Below are 20,968 nucleotides of genomic sequence, written 5' to 3'. Positions count from 1 at the left end.
TCCACGAAACATATTTATAGGTAAATTGCTCAAGAGAAAATGTCGAAAATAATGTTTTCAGTATTCGCAATTAAAAGAAATGAATAAAAATATTATTGAAAAATGTCTCACTAATTAATGAAATTGTAGGTCAAATTATTATTTTTTCAATAATTAACCGTACTTCATCCTTCATCCTATCCTATTTGAATAAATGTGGGCTGCTTATACGAATAGCTAACGGCGTCCCCTGTGCATTGTCGTGTTTTTTCCACTTAAAAGATGGCGTTGTCATATATTTTCTATATTAGTTGCCAAAGTTGACTTCCAATTAAAACGGAGTGTGTCAATTTTTAATTTTAAGTTACCTCATTCCTGAAGAACTTCACCAAGCAATAAAATGATACAAAATAAATATGAACTAAAAGTTCAGATTTCCACGAAATGATATATATTCACACGACGGTTGTTTCCACAACACCTTGTCTTTATCAAATGTGATTTGATTTATTTGATTTTATTTATCAATGTGATTGATTATATAATGTCGTGAAAATCTAAACTTTTATTTCTCATTTATTTTGTAAAATGGATTTTCATCAAGTAAAAGCCACCTCAGTGCAATTAATTCAAGATGAGGTTTTCATATTTTGAAAATCTCGCCCAAGACCCATACGATTTGTACCATATTGTACTTTGTAATTTAAATTGCATACCGACTCTCACTAATCTTACGAAGAGACATGTTCTTTATAGTTTGGAAAGTTCGTTGATAAGTTCGATCATATGCACGCCACATCAGTTGCCTTTCATATTTAAATCAGACCTAGAAATCGAAATATTCCACCAAAACTTTAAACTTGCCTTACTCGTCAGTTTTTAGTTCCCTTTGAGCAGCCAGAAAGTAAATTTGCATTACAAAATTGGTTTCGAGTAAATCTAGGATGCGGAATAAGAATATTTATGGCAACTTGCGTTCGTTATTCGTCTCTTATTTTCAACGCGCGCTTCGTCAATTGTATTCAAAATGAGCAGACGCGAGACACAAGCAGAGAATAATTTCAAACTAAGAGTTTCTCCAAGCAGCCTGAAAATGTCGAACCGGAAAATATTTGAAGAAAATTTCCATGAAATTTAAAAATCATTTTTCGCCGCGTTACCGGTTTTAGCGTGGCATCGAGTCGGCTTCGCTGATTGTATTTCGATGTACCGGTGAACAATTGAAAATTTTTACGTGGAATAAATTGCAATTTTAGGAAAAACAAAAGCCACGAACTTCTTTCTACAGACAACCGCCCCAGGAAATAGTTAATATTAGAACATAGTAGGTTGGATCCAAGAATCGTAAACCTAATATTGCCTAATCCGCCAAATCTGTCCGCAAGTGCAATGCGAAAACTCTCGCTGGCTGTGACGTAGGTGGAGTCCTGTATTGGCGCGTTTACTGTGTAAATGCATGGAAATAATCTAAAACTGACCCGAGTTTCGATGGACTTTGAGTATTTTGAGTAGCTAATATAGCATTTTGTTTGGATAATCACTTTCATTTAATGTCAACATTAAATCGTTTTAGTACTTAGGTAGGGTAGGGTCACAGGTAGGGTAAAAATAATACTATTGCAATCAAGTTTGACTTATATGTATTCCCTTGAAATACATATATTAATTAAATATTGTTACACATAAATACATAAAACTAGCGAACAAAACGATTTACTCGTAAAACTTTGTGTTTTACGGCATTCTACGAGTTTAAAAATACAAAAATCAACAAATACTTATAAACTAGAAATCCCTATTTTTGGATATATTAAAGAACATATTAAAGAACAAAGAAAATATATTAGGCATACATAACAACTATTTATAGGTGGTAGGTAAATAATATGTATTTATACATACCCTCGTATGTACATAATATAAAAAATACATATTACTACATATACTTAAATCTTTATTTTACAATTTTACCATACTTTCTAATTTTTTTTCTGCCAGTATCATCTTGCAAAGATTTTCTGGACGGGGTTCTGGCATGGGTTCTGGAGATGGATATTTCTCTAGAATTTTACTTGTGGCATTCGATGTTGTTGCTAAAAGCTCAGACAATACCTGCTGAGCTCCTTTTTTGGCATTTTTGGAATGAAGTCTTTTTGATCTAGATAATCCTGCTTCTGGTTAAATAATAATAGGGTGGGAGAACAGCAATTTTTTTTTAGAATATTTTTTAAAGGTCAACCTAAAATTTAAATTTTGTGGTGAATTTAATGTGTAACTCAAGACAAAAAAAACATAATAACTCATTTTGTAAGTATCTTTCGTAATCGCTTTTTACAAAACTTCTGGATTCCTCCTGCGTCGGTTTTTCATCCTTCAGAGCTTGACTGAAACTGTTTGTCAAAAACTGACGCAGGAGGAATCCAGAAATTTTGTAAAAAGCATTACAAAATGAACTGAGCAGCCATAGCTTTTATCTGGATTAAGTTTGTCCTCTCTTCTACATCGAACTATCCACTCGTTCCGAATAGTTCGGGATACTAGATCTTTCCCTTTGGGAAAGCGATGAAAACTACATTTTCGAGAATTTGCTTTTTCATCAAAATAGTTGTTATTGCACTCATACATGGCACATCTCGTTCCAAGCATTCCTAACTATTTTTTGATGTAACTGAAAAAGGTAAAAGAAATGTATTTTTTACCTTTACCTATATTATTATGTGTAATATTTTGAGCTTACGTCCTAACTAATAACACCGCTAATAAGCAGCACGAACACAAAACTTTTATGTCTTTGTTTAAGGTTAAAAATACTGCTTTTCTCGTTTCTCGCCACTCAAGCACATATAATTTTAAAGTATTTGTTAAAGCTTAAAAACAGTGTCTTGTCCAAGTTTTTTTTACAATTAACTGATACTGACTTCGCTTACGTCACAAGCGACCACGTGCGATCGATAATTTTGGCGAACGTATGTCTTATGGGATTGGGCAATCCTATTAGGTTTGCGATTCTTGATTTGTATCAATTATTACACAGGTTTACAAAATTAAACTTTTTGACAGATGTTTTTATTTTGATAACCGATTTCATATAATTCTGGTATGCTGATTTCAAAAATTGCTTGCATTTATTTTTATCAGGTAAGGTTTTTTATGCAAATATCAAGAGAAAAAAAACTATACTTCTAAAATAGTTTATTTTTTTATTCAGTTAAAATGTGGAATCTAGTCAAAAAAAAGTAAAAAAAAATACTATACTTAGACTTTTTTGAGTGAAATCCAGGCGTTTTTCTCGATATTAGTCATTTTGTTTTGCTAATCCTTGTTTTTGCATAATGTTCATAATATTTCAATCACCGTCCACTTTGTAAGAATGGAAATTTTGTATAACCCCCCTGTTGTCCTAGGAGCATGCAAAGCAGTTTAAGGTCACCACACCACATATGTTCTTGGTAGTTTATTTTGCTATGCTATGCTATAGCTATGTTAGCTAACATCGAACAAACACATTCATGTTATAGGTATGTATATTAATAAAATAACATTTTTACGATATAGAGCGCCAACAGAGCAAAAATATGGCGTTTCTTTGAAAAAGGGCCCCAAAAAATATACTAATAAGCAAACATCTTTCAAACATCAAAATCACTGTAGACCTGTCTTAATAATAATAAAAGGAAAGAAAAATTGTGTTTCACCAGCACCTAAAAAAAGAAGGTATAAAGTAATAGATTGTACCGCATAGACCTAGAGAATTTAACGGTTTTTCTTATGAAAAGAAAGTTACCAAAAATATACAATTAGTCTAAACTATAGTTAAGTATTGGTTCATTTTTCAACAAAATATTTCGAATACGTTGGGAATTCATTTTCCCTACCAAAAATATAAGAAGGCAAGATCGTATAACCTTTGAAAGTGAGAAAATACTTTTAGCCAGCGAATCTAACAAAGTTAGAAAATTAAATATAAATTTAAATATCTCATTCCAAAAAAACTCCCAATTTTCAATTTTCTTTCAAAAATCGGAATTATTTGGGAAATTATGTAGTACAAAAAAAATAAAAACAAATCTTTGACAAACTCTATTTCAAAAAAGAAATTAATTAATACCACGCTATAAAGAAATTAATTTTAACTAAAAACTAAAAAGTAGAGACCTTCTTGTTTATAAATTCTGATTTAGTTGAAATTTGTGATACATAGATAAATAATTATCTTTAAAGTGTTCACATAACAAATTTCTGTCTTTTCAAGAAAATATGAAGTTTATCTAGCTAGAAAATAATAGGGTAAATAAACTATTGTAACAAGTATATGTAACAAACATCTTCTTCGCTTCGGCAAGTTGATCATATTGTTAATTCAAAATCGTTATTGTTTATTTATCCTTGAATTTTAGTCAATATTTTAAAAGTGCTATAATTAATTATGAAGCATTTAACTTAATTAACACAGCTGCTATTGCTATTATACAGCGTAGCTTCTTTCGATAATTGCAGGCCAAAATGCTCAGTTTAACGGCACTGTGCGTTGTTATAATATTTTTGTAGTTTTTGTGAAAATGGGTGAGTCCCATGAACAAGCCATTTCATTTTATTTCATTATTAAGCGAACTGAGTTGCGAATGACATTTTGATCTCAAACGAAATAAATTTTACTGCCTTAAAGTCTTCTAAAAACGGTTAAATACGACTCGGCTAAATGCATTTTCTCGTAAATTTCGATTAATCAAAGCGATCCTTTAAAAATTAAATTTTGGTGCTCCAATTCTCATCCAAACGCAAACGTGTCACCGCTTCATTATCCGCCCTTATTTATCCGACATATTCTATCGAATAGAGAGATATGTTCCCATTGTCTTGAGATATCCTTTACAAACTTCCTCTCACACAGAAACGCGAGCTTTGAAATTTTGAAAGAGCGCGCGACTAAGGCGTCTTTATCCACAAAGGCTCTTGAGTGGACGTAACCAATAAGGTAATTTAAAATCGTACACAATGCACCCGTTCGAAAGCTATTAAAACTTGTTCAGGGTACGCAAATGACAGTTAAACGGAAAACTTTTCGGGTTAAACATTCAATGATCGCACTAAAGCTACTTCAATAAATCAGCCGCACAGCGCAAAGGTTTTGCACCAATATAAAAACGCACCTAATTTGTAAAAATGTTTAATATTTGTTGCATATTGCATAAAGCAACTAAAAGTTTTGCATTTGATCCGATGCCGATACAGACCGGTCGAAACAGTTCGAAACAGTTCCATGAGTCTCTCTGGCAAGAAGTCGCGAAAAGGTACTAGAGTCAGCATTCATCTAACGGGCTATGTAATTAATTTAAAGAATGTTAGTCCTTTGTTTTCTTGAGAAAATGTAATTTATTTTCATCAATAAAAAGAAAATCGTTTATCAAGAAATTTTGGTAGTGATTAATCGAGTGCAACAACGAGAGCACGGGTCACTCATCGGAATCCCACACAAATAGTCTATCTCGTTATTTTATTTCCAATGTCTATATTTTTGGTTTATTTTATATAGAGAAATCAGTTTGTTGAAATCACAAACTTTGACAGTAATATAGACCTTGCGGCGTCTACTATGGCCATAAATTCAACAGTCATCAGTTTAGCTGTGACATTGTTTTGGCAGTATTTTCTCAAAATGATGATGTTATTATTGAACATCCTGTTGGACATTTTTGACATCAAAAATTAGGTTTTATTGTCCTGTTTTTATTCTCTAATTTTATTCATATCTTGAAAATACGTCCTTCAGTTTCAATTCTCCATCGCTCTATAGGGTCTTGATAGTTGCAAGAAAAAACGAAAAATTTTTTCAAAATTTCTAATCCGAAAACAAAATTATAGCTTTTTTTAATTATTCGAAACGAAACTAAAACATTCGAAATTAAAACTGTCGACCATAAATAGATTTTCCAACTTTTTTTAATAACACGTTCATTGCCTTTCACTGAAGAAAATTGCGTTTTCAGAAAGCATTGAGAGTGGATATAGTAGACTAAAAAAATTCCTAGAAATCGATTTCCATTTTCCTGTACGGAGAGCGCGAAATGATGAAAGCTCCAGCAGCAAGAAACGAATATCTATCATTGCTCCGACAATGAATTTAATCCGAATCGTAGATCGAATAAAAGGCATTTTCCGCTTAAGTCTTTAGAATCCGGTCTCAATCTTGGTTGCCTTCAATCATAACACTTTTTCTAGTCTGCGTGCGATGTGCAGATTTTGGATTTGAGTCGAGAAAACGTTCCCCGATCTAAAATTGATTTTTTAAACCGCTTACTGTGGGTCGAGTCAGAAGCATCCGTTGGGAGATGATGAGCATTTTTATAGTTTTCTTTTTTAACGGCGGGATATAGTATGAGCGCTGGACAGTTTAAATTTCCAGCCATTTAGTCGATTCTTCCGACGCTGGCTGGCTGTCGAAAGATAAGTAAAATTTATAATTAAAAGTAAAACTAAAATAAACCAGGCAACGGAAAACACACAGCACACATATTTTTTAATACTCTGATGATGTTAATTATTAATAATTATTATATATAATTATATAATATATATAATAATAATATATAATAATTATAATTCAACAATAAAAAAATAAAAACATTGTTTTAATAAACAATATCAATTAATTACCGGGTCAAAGTAAGTCAAGGTATTCTTTAGGTTTAGAATATTTTGAGGTTTTTCAAATTAAAAGCAACAAAAATTCATGTTCATAATTTGTAGGTTTATTTTTTGGACACCGTGTATTTTGTTGAAATGTGGATTTTATCTTTTAAGATTATTTCTACACTGTTGCCGCGCTACATGGATTGAACGTACTGACGTGGCGCAGGTGCCGACGGTTGGATTTCGAAATCTATGTTTGCATATTAATGGGTTTTGTCTCTAGAATGAGCAAATTGAATATACAGCTCTTGCCTCGGCACAGTCCGCTTGAAATGTCTGTTGCTTTTGTTAATTGGGACTTTATCGCTGAGCCGTGTATTCTATTTTGGGCCAGCTTATGTGATTTTCTGCTGTAAATTTACCATTCACGTTTAGATTGGATTTATCAAAAACTAATACTGAGGATATTTAAAAACTATTTTCTAGGATGTTATAATTTGAGTATATGTTCGCGAAGATATTAAAATTAGTATAGGTAAAGTCTGTTCATAGATATAAGAAAGTGACTAACTGATACGAATTAAGAAAAGACACGGGCAAGCTGTAAGAATGAAATATGGCCGAACAGGTCCGTACTTTGCTTAGAATTTAATTATTTGGGGTTTTGTTAGTAAAGATACTAAACAATATTTATTTATTTATTTATGTATTTATGTTTAAATCTAAAATAAAATTACAAATTGTTTTCATTACCTACTTAAATTACTTAAAATTATTCACATAGTATATCAGTATCACTCTCGCTCTCATCGCCTGTTCTAATTATTATTTGTTCTATATTATTTGCAATATGGATATACGATTGTTCTCCTTTTTCTATATGTTTAACAGAATTTGCCCAATTTTGTGGAGGATGTTAAAAACTTCGGTTTCTATAAGTTTGAGGACATTGGAGTTAACACGGGGAAACACATTCTTACGACGAATGGCAGATTTCAGTTAGTGCCAAACATGTTCAATGGGATTAAATATACAGTGGCAACGTGGAAGCCTTAAAATTGTATGCCCTAGATTTTTTGCATAATTATCACAGACGTATTCCTTTTGTAGAACCTCAATTAATTGCTTTTTGGTATAATCTTCGTGAAAATAAATGTCGTTATTATACTTGCAGTTTTGCTTGCTGGCACCACGTTCAATGAGAGTGAAATAAACATTGTTTATAACTTCCTTAGTCTCAATAGAATAGTGTTTTCTACATTTGGGCGGGAGCATCTCCTGAGATACTAGACTGGCATATATTTTGCACAATTGGCACATGATTCAACAGACGCTGTATTAGGCACGAAATAAGAATGATTACTAATAAACTTAAACTAAGTAGTATACCAAACCAAAGAATATTAAACACAGGTAGATATAAAATTATTTTCTGTTACGGACCAGAATTTTACCTGAATTTAAATTCCGAAACTTTAGGTAATAATCTGGTTGCATTGTATGTTAATGGCCATGGATAATCCCATTCAAAAGCAATTGGTCATTTTCTTATATCTATGAACAGACCATAGGTGCTTAGCTACCATTAAAAATTCGTTAAACTATCTTAAATCTTATCAGTGAATATTCCATTTATCGAACTGGAATGGCTGCATATATGGATTTTGAGAAGAAATTTTTATTTAGAATGAGACGAGTAGTAAAGGGGATTGTTTTATTTGCCATGCACTTTAATGTTAATGACTAAATGTAGTAAGAGATTGTTTTCATTAATTTCAAAATGTGTGTGATTTTTGATAAGAAATCGCAGAGGGTATTTTGTGAAATTATTTTATTTCAGAATGTCAGAAAAACTTAAAGATTTTGAATTTGGAATATAATCAATCCGTACGTTTTTTTTCGATGTGTGAAAATAAATTAGCAATGTGGAAATAAATAATTTGGTATGTCGATAAATGCGGAAATCAAACAACGAAAAAACTCCATTCTCCTAATTATGTTATGTTATGTTTCAACAAACGTTCCGTTAATTTCTGGTGTAAACAAAATATTAAAAAATAACGTTAGTTCCCGAAAAATTATTTTGTTTAAAAATTACTTCTGAAACTGTAATTATTATTAAATTAAATTATTAAAATTTATTTTTAATCCAAATTTATTCTGCAAATACTTTTGATATGATATCAGTCGTTGCGTTGCTGGTGACTCTGAAGCGGAGGACCGGAAACTTTTTTATATAGACATTTAAAATTTTCATGGCAAAAATAATATTTTTTAAACTGTTTTGAATAACAAATGTACTCTTGTTCAATGTAAAAACAAAAATTGGGTTTAGAGTCACTTGAGGCTTTAGAAAGTAATGCTAACGGGATTAAAGTAATTTTAAGTAATTTTCATACGCAGGAACGAACTATCTCAGGGCATAATGGTTGCTTCCGAAACAATTACGAAGTACGAATGTTTTAGATTATTTTGAACTTCCACTTTATTAGCAGTACATGAGCAAACCAAATGTATTTGTGCCATAAGTTTTTTTTGATGCATCTTAAACCGTTTCAGAAATAATTAAAAAAAAAATGAGGTTGTTGTTACAAAGCTTCTGAATGAGGCGTTTTCTGACATGGCCGTTTTTTGATACACCCTGTATAAATGAACAACTGAAGAGAAGAATCCCCATTACTAGCTCTCTTTTCCTATGGTCAAATTTGCATCACGCACTGGTTTAGATCGAGTTGACCGAATTGAATTACTATTAAACGACGGCATTTTTTCACAAAGCTATAAAGTAAAGTATATGGAAAATTAGTTGGTAAAAGTTAAAAGGGAAGATCATAAACTGCGAAGAAAAATGACAAAAAAGAAGGAAAGGAGAAAAACAAATTTTCAGCAACCTCTACAATCTCTAATAGGTCATTCGGATTACAATTATTTTCCAGGTTTTCCAGTTATTAGTTTGTCATTGTTGTTTCCATTACTGATCTGACGGCCATGAACAACTCGTATTTGACCTTAAACGATAATATTTTTCATAAAGATAGAACGTTTTATATGAAATTCACAAGAATACAAAATCCACTTTAAACTACGAGAACCAGATAAGATTTTGCTTCGTCATTCTTTTTGTCGATAAATTTTTATCTTAAAATTCAATGTTATAAGAAATCTAATTAAGATTAAGTTGACACTGTAAATTTTTGACTGAACACCGAGCTAGATTAATAATAAAATACATAAAATACATTTAAAAAAATATTTTTCATGATACAGTTTATAAGTTTTGTTTTGCTCGTTTTATCGTAATCCGACTCGTTTTCTCGTAACCGAGCCTGCGTAATTTATATTTATTGCTTGTGATCTTTACGGATTCCCATTTTTATTATCAACAGAGCCATAATCCAGTTGCAAACTCCCCACAGTCAAAACAAGAAGTCAGTGACTCTTTTACGTGATCCATAAAACATTTTAATAGCGCTGGGTGGTTGAAAGTAGACGTTTACGTGAACATGGGAGAAATAAAGATTTAATATAGACAATAACTTCCCCCACGCGAGAACTTTATTTTAAATGAAGCTATTTCTGTGCTAGGCAACACAAGATACTGTCGCCGTCTATTTGTTTTATTGCAACGGGTTGCCGTTTGTCGTTTAACTCATGGAAACTATTTACAGTTTTTGCATTCGAAAGGCAAAATCGACTTTAATAGTTGAGAATAACGAAATCAATTTCTAGAAAAATAATAAATTGGTAACCAATTTAATTAACCTATTTTCGCATTTCACAAGAAAACATTACAGTTCGGAAGAAATCTGCGTTTAAATTAGATTGAAATTGGCGGTTCATTTAGAAACCTCTTCATTTAGATGCAAGTCACGGTCTTATCCAAATGTTGCGTCGGCAAAATACAATTTAGGCAGTAATTTAAAATGGCTAAAAATTCATAAAAACATTATTCATTAACAACAGCTAGTAAACTATTACTTCTTGTTGGCAAATTATGAAAATAAACACGGTTTATATGTGTTTAAATAACGAAAATGTCACTAATTTATGTACTTATGTATTTAGGTATAGCGAAAGTCCTAAATACAAAAGATACAAATAGAAAAATAGAATGGATAATATATACTTTGCAATAAAATATCAAATTACTGTCAATTACTAAAATCTAAAAAAAAATTAGACAACTTGATACCAAAAAGGCACCACCAATTTGTCGTGTCGCTCGTTTATTTATTTATTTGCAATCACTAATATTTCAAAATGCATTAAAAGATAAAATATTCTTCAAAGTTTAGTTAACATCAACAACCTAATGAAAAACTTTCACATCATAAAATATAGATTTCGATAATTGTTGCTAATATTAATTTTATGTCTTATTTTGTTTGCTGTTTTTTGTTTCATTATACATTTTCAAAAAACCGTGAGCCAACTCTCCCGCGCTTACACTCTACAACAAAAATCTTGTTATATAAAAGATATACAGGTCGAATAGAAAAAATCTAAACTAAAGCATCTTAAGTTGATGATCAAATTATACAAATACCATGTCAAGCAAAAATTAAAGGGTAGTAAATACCAAAATCTGTAGTCGGCACCCTAGGCTAGGTCTTTATACTTAGATATATAAAGTATGTTTTTTTGTCAGGCGTCCGGCAATTGAGAAGGAATCATTGCAAAACATGTTTTTTTTCACAAGTGTTTCGCCATTAAAAAGTATCTTTTTACTTTCGTTGTTCGTCCTTTAGCCATTTGGACTATATATTATATCAGTGGAAACACTTTTAACTTTTATATAATTGCTTCAATGAAATGAATTACTTTTTCCTCACTTGTGTGGAAAAAAGCCACGGGTGAGTTGAATAACGATTGAATATACGCATACTCTTATTACGCATTTTATCTTCGAATTGCTTACAAAATGACAGTGGGTAGTTATTTTTCCTCAAATTGTATAAATTCGTTTCTTTGTCTTTTCTACACAAATTAAATATTTTTTCACATTAGTGATGATCTTTCTTTTATAGTTATGTAGTGGTATAGTCATAGTAGTTAAAATAAGAGTTATTATGCGGGAATCTTGAAATTCTAGATTACTCGACCACACGGCTGCACATGAGCATACAAATAAATTCTTGTTTCTACAATATACACTCGCTTGCCTACTTTTTAATAGAGGCAGTAAAAAATGTGCACAATATCGAATAACAAATGTGTAAATTTTAAAGATATTTATTTTAGTAAAAACCACAAAATGAGAATAAACAAAGTATTACAAGATTGTGTAATAAATTAACACAACAATTGTACCCTAGAGTGCACTTTAGAAATGCGCTTCTAAATCAAACACGTCCCATGACATCACTTACACGGTAAAAGAAAATCTTTGTAGACACTTTTAACATTGATGTTGTCACCTTCGCCTTTAAGCAAAACAAAGTGCTGAAACGTTGCGAGGAAAATCTCAAATCGACGCAATAAAGTGTAAAATGTCACTCAACGAAGGCGCGGGATTCGAGTTTATAAGCGCCTGATCACTTCCAAATACCTCAAATTCCGCATAACTCCCTTCCTTTAGCGGAAAAGCGGCGAAATAGCATAATCGTTTACTTCACACCTGGGGCACTATTGATTTCCCTCCCATCCTTTCCAGGGTCGCGTGGATTTAATGGTTTTTTTTTCTGCGTCGGGCTTCTTTTGTTCATTTCGTAAATTATTTTATTAATCTTGAAGTTTCGCAAAGGTTTTAAAGTGAGTAAGAAACGATTTTCGTAAGTACGAACGTTTCAGTTTTTTTTTCCAAAGGGGAAATATTCCTCATTTATGTCTCTCAAGAAGTTCGCATTTACATACCCAGCTATTCAATAAAGGTTGGTGTTTCGTTGGTTTTTTTAATCAATTTCTTTTGTATTGTAAATTTTTTAATTGAAAATAGATTGGAATATGAAAAAGGTAACAAAATAAATTTTATTATGTAGAAAAAAAAGAATTTATTATAATTACCGTTTGCAATTAGCGCCTTCTATAGGCAACGTTAAACAAACTGCAACGCAATATATAACCTAAAATGTCCTGTTTTATTACCGATAAATAATAAATTACTATAAACAATAAATTATGCGAAGTTGAATTTAGTTAGCAATTCGCCGAAATCGCCTACACTTTCAATATAGTAATCCGGTTTATGACTTTCAGGATATTGCCAGTTAATAATGTCTTTCTCCTTCGTATTTCCTGTCAATACGAGCAACTTTTTGTACCCGGCGTTGTGTGCAAATCCCATATCACTTTCAATGCTACAACAAAATATTTGATTGACACACACACAAACAAAAATACACTGTTCAAAAACATACTATTTACTGGATATGGATTATATCATCAGCAGCAAAATTTTAAGCATAAAAACCATACACCGCAAAGAGGTGAAAATTGTTATACCAACATGATATAAAATATACGTATATTGATTGAGAAAAAGAAAAAACACTAACTATAACCATCTATGAAAATAAAAAGTGTAATAGTTGTATAGTTTTACACTCCTTCTCTCTTCGTCTTATCTTACACGGACTGACTGTTCTTAATTAATTTAATCGATCAGTAGATTTACTACTAGATTAATGGCCTAGCAGAATTTATTTATTTTACATTATCTTTGTATCTATGATGTTTTTTTTGAAGTATTGAAACATTATTACGTTATTACGTAAATTAATTTGCAGAAATTTCATGAAATAGGTGTAAGTGTAATGCTGGTATTAATGCCGGATTCTAAGATTCGAAACGTAAATCAAACTTGTCAACATTTTTTAAATATTTTGCTTACATTTGTCCATAATTGAAGTGTTTGCGTAAGTTTACAGACAAATTTAATAAGGATTGTTTAAATCATCTTTCGATTTATAATAATGCTATTAAAATTAAATAAATTTTTCTTGGAAACATACAACACGGGGTATTTTCCGATTAGTCTTGTTAAAACAACGAGTAATTTAAATTCTTTCTTAAAGGCAACAAACGAACTATTCGCGCAAAGAAATACTAAATCACAATAGAATTCTCAAAATAAACGCTGCCTTCGCAAGTTTTAATTGTTGGAACAAACAGTGCACTTAATTAAGCTTTTCATAATCGCATCTCTAGTTCCGTCTTGTTCGTAAAATATACACCTTTCAGAACACTCCCGCTTTTGATTGTTTGTGTTTTACTTACCTATCGCCTACAAATAAAACCCTACTCCGATCTGTAATGTGAAATTTCTCGTTAGCCACGTCTGCTAACTTAGCACTTGGTTTTGCGAATCTTGTGATGGACTCGGTACGTTGGGTTATTGATTCGATGGCGTCGATGTAAAATCCGGACCCTAAACAAAGCATGAATGTAGAGGACAATGTTTTTGTGTTGAAACTAAAAGAACTTAAATTGGAGGTTGTTTTTACTTGATGAAAACCCATTTAACAAAAATTAAATTAGAACAAAAAATGTTCAGATTTTCACAGTTTTTAATGCTTAATGGCAGCTGTTTCGGCAACACCGTGCCTTTATCAAATACAAAATATATATACACATATATAAATATAAATATAAATATAAATATAAATATAAATATAAATGTAAATGTAAATGTAAATATAAATATAAATATAAATATAAATATAAATATAAATATAAATATAAATATAAATATAAATATAAATAATTAAAATTTTATAATATTATACTGCCTTTAAACCTAGATATTCTATTAAAAATGCATTCGAACTAATTAGCAGACATAAAAATTCCTCCTAAGACAATTTTAGTTTCATTTGATGCTCAAAACTTATTTCCTAGCATTCCATCAATTGACGTAATAAACATAATAGACAATATTCTCACGCAGAGACAAGTTAATCCCATCATAAAATAAGACTTCCTTGATAGTTTAATAGTTTGTTCACACCAAAATTATTTTGAATTTAATGGTCAATTTTATATTGCTAAAGAAGGATTAATTATGGGAAACCCACTTAGTCCACTACTTGCAGAAATGTTCATAGACAATTTAGAAAATATCATACATAAACATCCTCTGAGTAAAGGATTTCTCTGGTGGTATAGATACGTAGATGATGTTTTTGCCTGTTTCGCTGGAGCCAAAGGACAACTGCATTCCTTTTTGAATCATATTAAGTCGATATATAACCGCATAAAATTTACCATAGAGGTGGAACAAGATAACTTTATAAACTTTCTGGACCCAACTCTAACTAAAATACAGAACAAGTTCGATTTTTCCATTTACCATAAACTCTCACATATGGACACAATAATATATATTAACTCAAATCATCCATACATACACAAAATGTCTGCCTTCTATGCTTTTATCAACAGACTTCTTAATGTACCACTTTCAACAGAAAATTATGAAAAAGAATTAAATATTGTAATACAAATGGCTTTTAGCAATGGTTTGATAGATAAGATTATAACTAAAAAGCAGTTTCAAATAATTCTGAACTCTTTCTATCTCATATTAAACACCGAAAACAAAATTTATAAAAGAATAAAATACATAGGAGAACCTAGTATGAAAATTTCGAAACATCTATCTAAATTTGGTATTAATATTGCTTTTGAAACTGAAAACACCATAGGGCATTTTCGAAAAAAACAATAAAACTAAATTACGAATAACTCACAAATCCGGACTCTACAAGTTGAAATGTAGATCTTAACGAACTTAAAATGGAGTATAAAATTAAAAGGTCGGATTCTAACTATGCCATTCATTTAAATTCAGAAATGAAATTTGTTGGAAACTATGGAGATTAAAAAAATGAGATATTCGAGTTTATTACTTAATAACCAATTGGATTTAAATGCGTCTCCGTTGTTAAATTTAAATTTATAACCCTATACTTGTAATTAAATTTCTATTACTACCTGTTTTATATATATGTCGGAATATAGTCATATTTTGTATTTGATAAAGGCACGGTGTTCCCGAAAGCATTAAAAACTGTGAAAATCTGAACATTTTTGTTTAAATTTAATTTGTGTTAAAAGAACTTAGAACTTTCATTGCTTTTTTTCTACTTAATGCACAAGGTTCCGGATAGATAACGGACGGAGTAATGGAAATTCGAAGTTATTTTAGTTTTGAAGTTATTTAGTTAGTTTTATAAATAACTATTTTCTATTGCGTACTAAAATACCAAATTATGAAATAATCAGCAAAATATCACTAGAAACCGTCAACTTCGTTAAACACTGTCGACAGCCACTTCAGTCATCTGCTGTGCTTTAAGGTGTGTGAGTGATCTTATGTTTCCTGCAGATTTAAAACGCTGATGATATTTTAAAGTGTGTCAATTCAAATATCGCGTCGCACGTCATTCAGTGAATATTTTTATGCTGTTTTGCAAAAAATTCCCAAAAGCTAACGGCCATAGAACAAAATATGATGTGCAATAAATTTATCAGACACTCGCTCGTGTCTAAACGAACTCGCCATTAAAATTTATATAATAATGAAACCATACCCAAAACAGTGAACTCCTTGGCAAGGGGAAGCGAAATGTCTTTCATCCCTGTAATTAATTCTATATCTTTATAAGTTTTTAGTAAAACAATTGCCTGTACAGCTTGGGCAAAAGTGAAATTGATATCCATCTCCAAAACAACAGCACCTACGTTCGAAGTAGCTGCTATCTGCCCAATGTGTTTCATAACTGCGCTCATTGTTTCTTCAAGATTTTCTGTCTGGAATATTGAAGCACATATCGATATTTTGTTGATTTACGAAATGCCTATGGGACGTAAACTACATCGAATAACTAAATTTTTGTCAGTTCTTTTCCTGCAAACGTCCTCGCCAGGTTACTTTCTTCTTATTGCCCGTGTTGCAATAAAAATTATAGATGGCCATGTATTCAAATGTGTTTTTTTTGTAAAATATTGCATTTTTAAAAGAATTGATTTATGTTTAAAAATAAGTGATGTGTCTTTTTTCTTTAAAGCGCGATCTTTAATCTGCTATACAAAAAAAAGGGAGGATTAGTTACCCCAAAGTCGACAATGTCGAAACCTTCTTTCTTCAATGATTCCCTAAAATTAGTGGATCCAATCACATACAATCTTCGACTGAATTTAACCCTTTTCAAGTAGGATAAAATTCCCATCGCTGGAGTAACGACTCGGTCCCATTTTATGTCAAACGGGGCAAGTAGCATCTCTATATTTTTTGGCGGTAAAATAGAGTTATTCGTTACGGCTGCTATTCTTTTCCCGAGCTTCCTGAGTTTAGACACGCACGTGTCCGCTGTTGAAACCACAATTCCGCCTAGTAGCAAGCAACCTAAAATAAAATAAACACAAAATTTATTTTGATAAAATTCGTTATTGCATAAAATGTCTTACCGTCTATATCAAATAAAACATGATCAAAGGAATTAATAAACTCAGACACCTCTTCCTTCGAAGCACTAGCCAAATTTTTTAACAGAGTCATCTTTGACGTTAGTTTACTCCACAACGCGCGAATCGCTAATGCGAAATCAGTCGTTAATTTTTATCTTGTGTGTTTAGATGAATTACCCAATACATATGATTATGAACGTGTGGTTTATGATAAGCATAGTTTAGATAAATATATGTTGATATGTAGATTAAAATGTTTGATTAAAGTTTATATTACAATAGGCCCAGCTGTAATTTGTTTATTTTAAGCTTTTATACGGTTTGGATTAAACTTCCTTCCTCTTATTGTCACCATATACCGGTAGTTTTTGGTTAGATATTGGTTAGTATTGGCACCAAGTATACAAGAGGAATAGAAAATAGATTAGCGGAATTTTTTATTTGATGGCTCGAAGATGTTGAGAGATTTTAGGCAAATGGTAATGTGGTGCTAAATCTGGTTTAATCATTGTATTTAAACATGTAATATATAAAAATATAACATAAATAAAAATATAAAGATTTACCACCATCAAAGGGTTTACAGCTTTCCATGCATGTGCGTAGTATCAATTAGGTTAAAAGAACATGCAAGCGCATTAAGACTACAACAATGCAGCAGTTGCCGAATACAACCATAAAACCATACATCAAATTTTATGCAGTCAAACTAAAATTTTTCAATTCTTCTACCAATGATAAATCCGAGAATCCATAGAAATTTCTAAACAAGCGAACCATCTTAACTGCGACTCAAAGGTCAATATGGGAATGAGTTATCCGAGACAATGTTCTTTAACTCCGATCCCCTCAATCAGCAGGTACACAGGGGAAAGAAAACCAGTTTTAGTTAAGCTCTGAAGAAGTCAACAGAATGGACTTCAAAAGGTTTGTGTTCTGTGAAATTTATTTTAAAATATGTAAATAATATAGAACGTTTTGAATGGGTGTGGTTAGATAATATTTGCTTATATTGTAGAATGATAATAATAATAATAATCGTTACCTGCTAATTAAGTCAAACATCATGAAAACAACTAAGTAAATGGATGTCATGACTAATGCGAATGCTTGTTCCCGTTGTTAGTTTCAGCTAGGTTAAAGAAAGGCATTTATTTCTGAAGCTCCAAGAATTAAGGAAACATGCAAAAAGCGTAGGGACAATTTTCTAAGGCCTGTGTGTCCCACAAATTTGCGTCTAGCGCGGCTTTTAGAAACAGTTTCCGAAAGCCGCTTAAAGTGCTTAATATTATATAAGCTAAAATCAGTCCTGTGTCTCAACGGCCGAAATTCGCAAGTAATTTACTTTTTATGATGCTCTTGTCTCGCTTATTACTAGCATCCAAATAACGTCTTCTTAGTATAGCACATTATCTACTGTTTCAAGATATTTGGTTACGACTTAATGGTTTCAGTCACCGAACATACTCGTAGTTTATATTAAAGGTCTGTTCCCCAATGTAAAACTAAACTTCAATTTAACAAGCCCCCATTCCAGCAAAATTATAGTAGGGGCGTTTTGAATATAAGTTTTACAACGGTAAGCTGAACATTAGTTAATGGAGTGGAGTTCCGTACTATCTGCAAGTGGCATAAAATCTTCGCAGAAAAGTTGATGTGCGTGTATCCCGGTCTACTTATTTTTTTAAACTTATTTAATAATAATATATTATTATTATTATTATTATTACGCTCGAGCCCTCTCATTAATATTAATAAAGGATACGAACTTTTACAAATACAACAAACAAAAATAGGAAAACCAATTCAAATACTTGCAAATAGAAATAACGAGCAACGGAAATAAATATGTTTAATAAAGTTTGGAAGAACAAATGCCTTAATAAAGAAAATAAAGTCAAGATATATAAAACGACTATAAGACCCATCATAACATATGCAGCTGAAATAAGACCAGATACAAACTAACCGTTACAAATGATGAGAACATTTGAAATGAAAACACTGAGAAGTATGCAGGGCAAAATTCTATACGAATAACGTGGTTAACAATGATAGCAAGAATAAGAAGAGGAAGAAGAAGAAGAAGTCAATACCAAATATCTTGGAAAATACAATACATGTATCACCATTTTCCACGAATTATTTGTATAATTTGAGATGGAAATAAAGGTTTTAACAAAGATTATTTTTATATAGCTTTCATTTCAATTGTCTTTTTAGGTTACATTTCATTCTTTTCTGTGTAATTGTTATAATTTTCATACCTTTTTTTATCGTTTTCGGTGTAACTTGTTCCATTTCGAAATTGATGATGTGCTGTTACGGATGGAAATGGCGTTATAACAGTAAATCAACTTTTATTTTATTAGTTCAGTTGCATGCTTTCCTTCTTGTCCTGCGGAACATTTCAGATTTTACTACCGATGATGCTGCGCAACGTGTTGACTATTTTGCATGCAGTATGTTAATTATATTGCCTTTTACAGATTTTTACACTCACTTCTAATTCGAGACGGCAACGTTAACTTAAATTCTCATAATTTTAGTTTTAATTTCGTTCTAGCCAATTTTACCAAATGTAATCCCCGTCAACCCTTATCCAAAAGCTTATACAAAAGCTTAAAATAATGACCAAACCATATATATTTTCTATATATATATATATATATATATATATATATATATATATATATATATATATATATATATATATATATATATATATATATATCACTAACGTCGGAATTAGAAACTTATATTAATTAGTTTCCGCCAAAATGGTGTGCGGCGCTGCAAATAATCCCCACTTAAAACTAAACGAGTTGTATTTCTCTAATAGCTCCCGAATTGGACATTAGGGTGGAATTATTTTAGAACAAAATCGTTATACAACGCAATGATTCGTCTCCTGGTTTCGTAATTAGATTTTTAATAGTAATAATACATACATACATACAAGAAATCAAACTATTAATAAACAAACCTTGGTTGAAAATATCAACAAAGAATTTTTAAGGAAGACAATATTAAGGTAAAATCAAAGTCTTTTGGGATATATTACAAAACGATTCGCGAGGAAAAGCCTTGCTTACGTGTGCTTGCGTGAGTTGTATGTAAACTATCACACACTAATGTAATTTCTAGTTCAACTTTATATCTTATAATCATGCCGTAAATAACCATAACTAAGTAAGACACTTGGGAGTTGTAAACTACTACGGTGGGTTATGGTTATGAAGTATGAACACACTAACGTTAATTAATTAAAAGATGTTATTTTTGTTAATTTATTTCAAGTGTTTCGCTACAATAGGTAGCATCATCAGACTTGCAAAGAATTTGCGTTAAAGTCATATTCGATAAAATAAGACAATACACTACAATACCTACATACATATCAATTCATTACTTTTTCCTCAAGGTTGTGCATGCAGAGTTATCTCAACCATGGGCTTAAACATGACCCCATGGTTAAATCAGAGTTCTGGTGAAAAAAAAAAAAAATCTTGGACAAGAACAAGAGTCAAAAGTGAGAGGTAATAACTTCCCCAAGAGTTGAAGTTTGCAGTCATACACTAGCATCCTTTTACATTTTATTAGACAGAAATCACATCAATTATAACTCCAGCAGTGGTTTATGGACGGTCTTGCTTAAATGAGGGCTATCAAGCTGAGTTTCTATATGGGGCTGATTTAGGACCAGTGAATTCTCGAATCTCTTGTTTGGTTAAACGTTGATCCGAATAACCATCCCAGATATTAATATCGAAATTCGTTTATATTTCGCCGACAATACGGTTGCTTTCTAGAAATCCCGTGCAACATCCCAAGCTTACATTTCAATAAAATACAAAGCGTACCAAATGAAAATTTAATTTTCCATTTAGATCTGAGTTTACAAAGGCTGTATACGTATAAAGCATTTGCCATTCCGGTAAGTTTCGAAACA

At 31.3% G+C, this 20,968-nt stretch overlaps 2 protein-coding genes across 3 annotated transcripts in view; one reads left to right on the top strand and one right to left on the bottom strand.

The window, feature by feature from the left end:
* Window positions 1–20,968, top strand: part of LOC132703288 (octopamine receptor beta-3R-like) — a 305,268-nt gene that overhangs the window by 52,126 nt on the left and 232,174 nt on the right. The window lies entirely within an intron of this gene.
* LOC132703747 (uncharacterized) lies at window positions 12,666–17,119 on the bottom strand. The gene is made up of 5 exons (XM_060673187.1): window positions 17,017–17,119; window positions 16,662–16,954; window positions 16,140–16,359; window positions 13,825–13,975; window positions 12,666–12,905 (listed from the first exon to the last, which is right to left on the bottom strand). Exons 1-5 carry the CDS (start codon window positions 17,105–17,107, stop codon window positions 12,725–12,727), a joined length of 936 nt encoding a protein of 311 aa, XP_060529170.1. The 5' UTR covers window positions 17,108–17,119; the 3' UTR covers window positions 12,666–12,724.

This window comes from Cylas formicarius, unplaced genomic scaffold (assembly GCF_029955315.1).
Source record: "Cylas formicarius isolate icCylForm1 unplaced genomic scaffold, icCylForm1.1 PGA_scaffold_6__28_contigs__length_40554024, whole genome shotgun sequence".
NCBI classification, from domain to species: Eukaryota; Metazoa; Arthropoda; class Insecta; order Coleoptera; family Brentidae; genus Cylas; species Cylas formicarius.
Note: the sequence above shows the minus strand (reverse complement) of the source record. Positions and strands in the feature narration are given on the sequence as shown.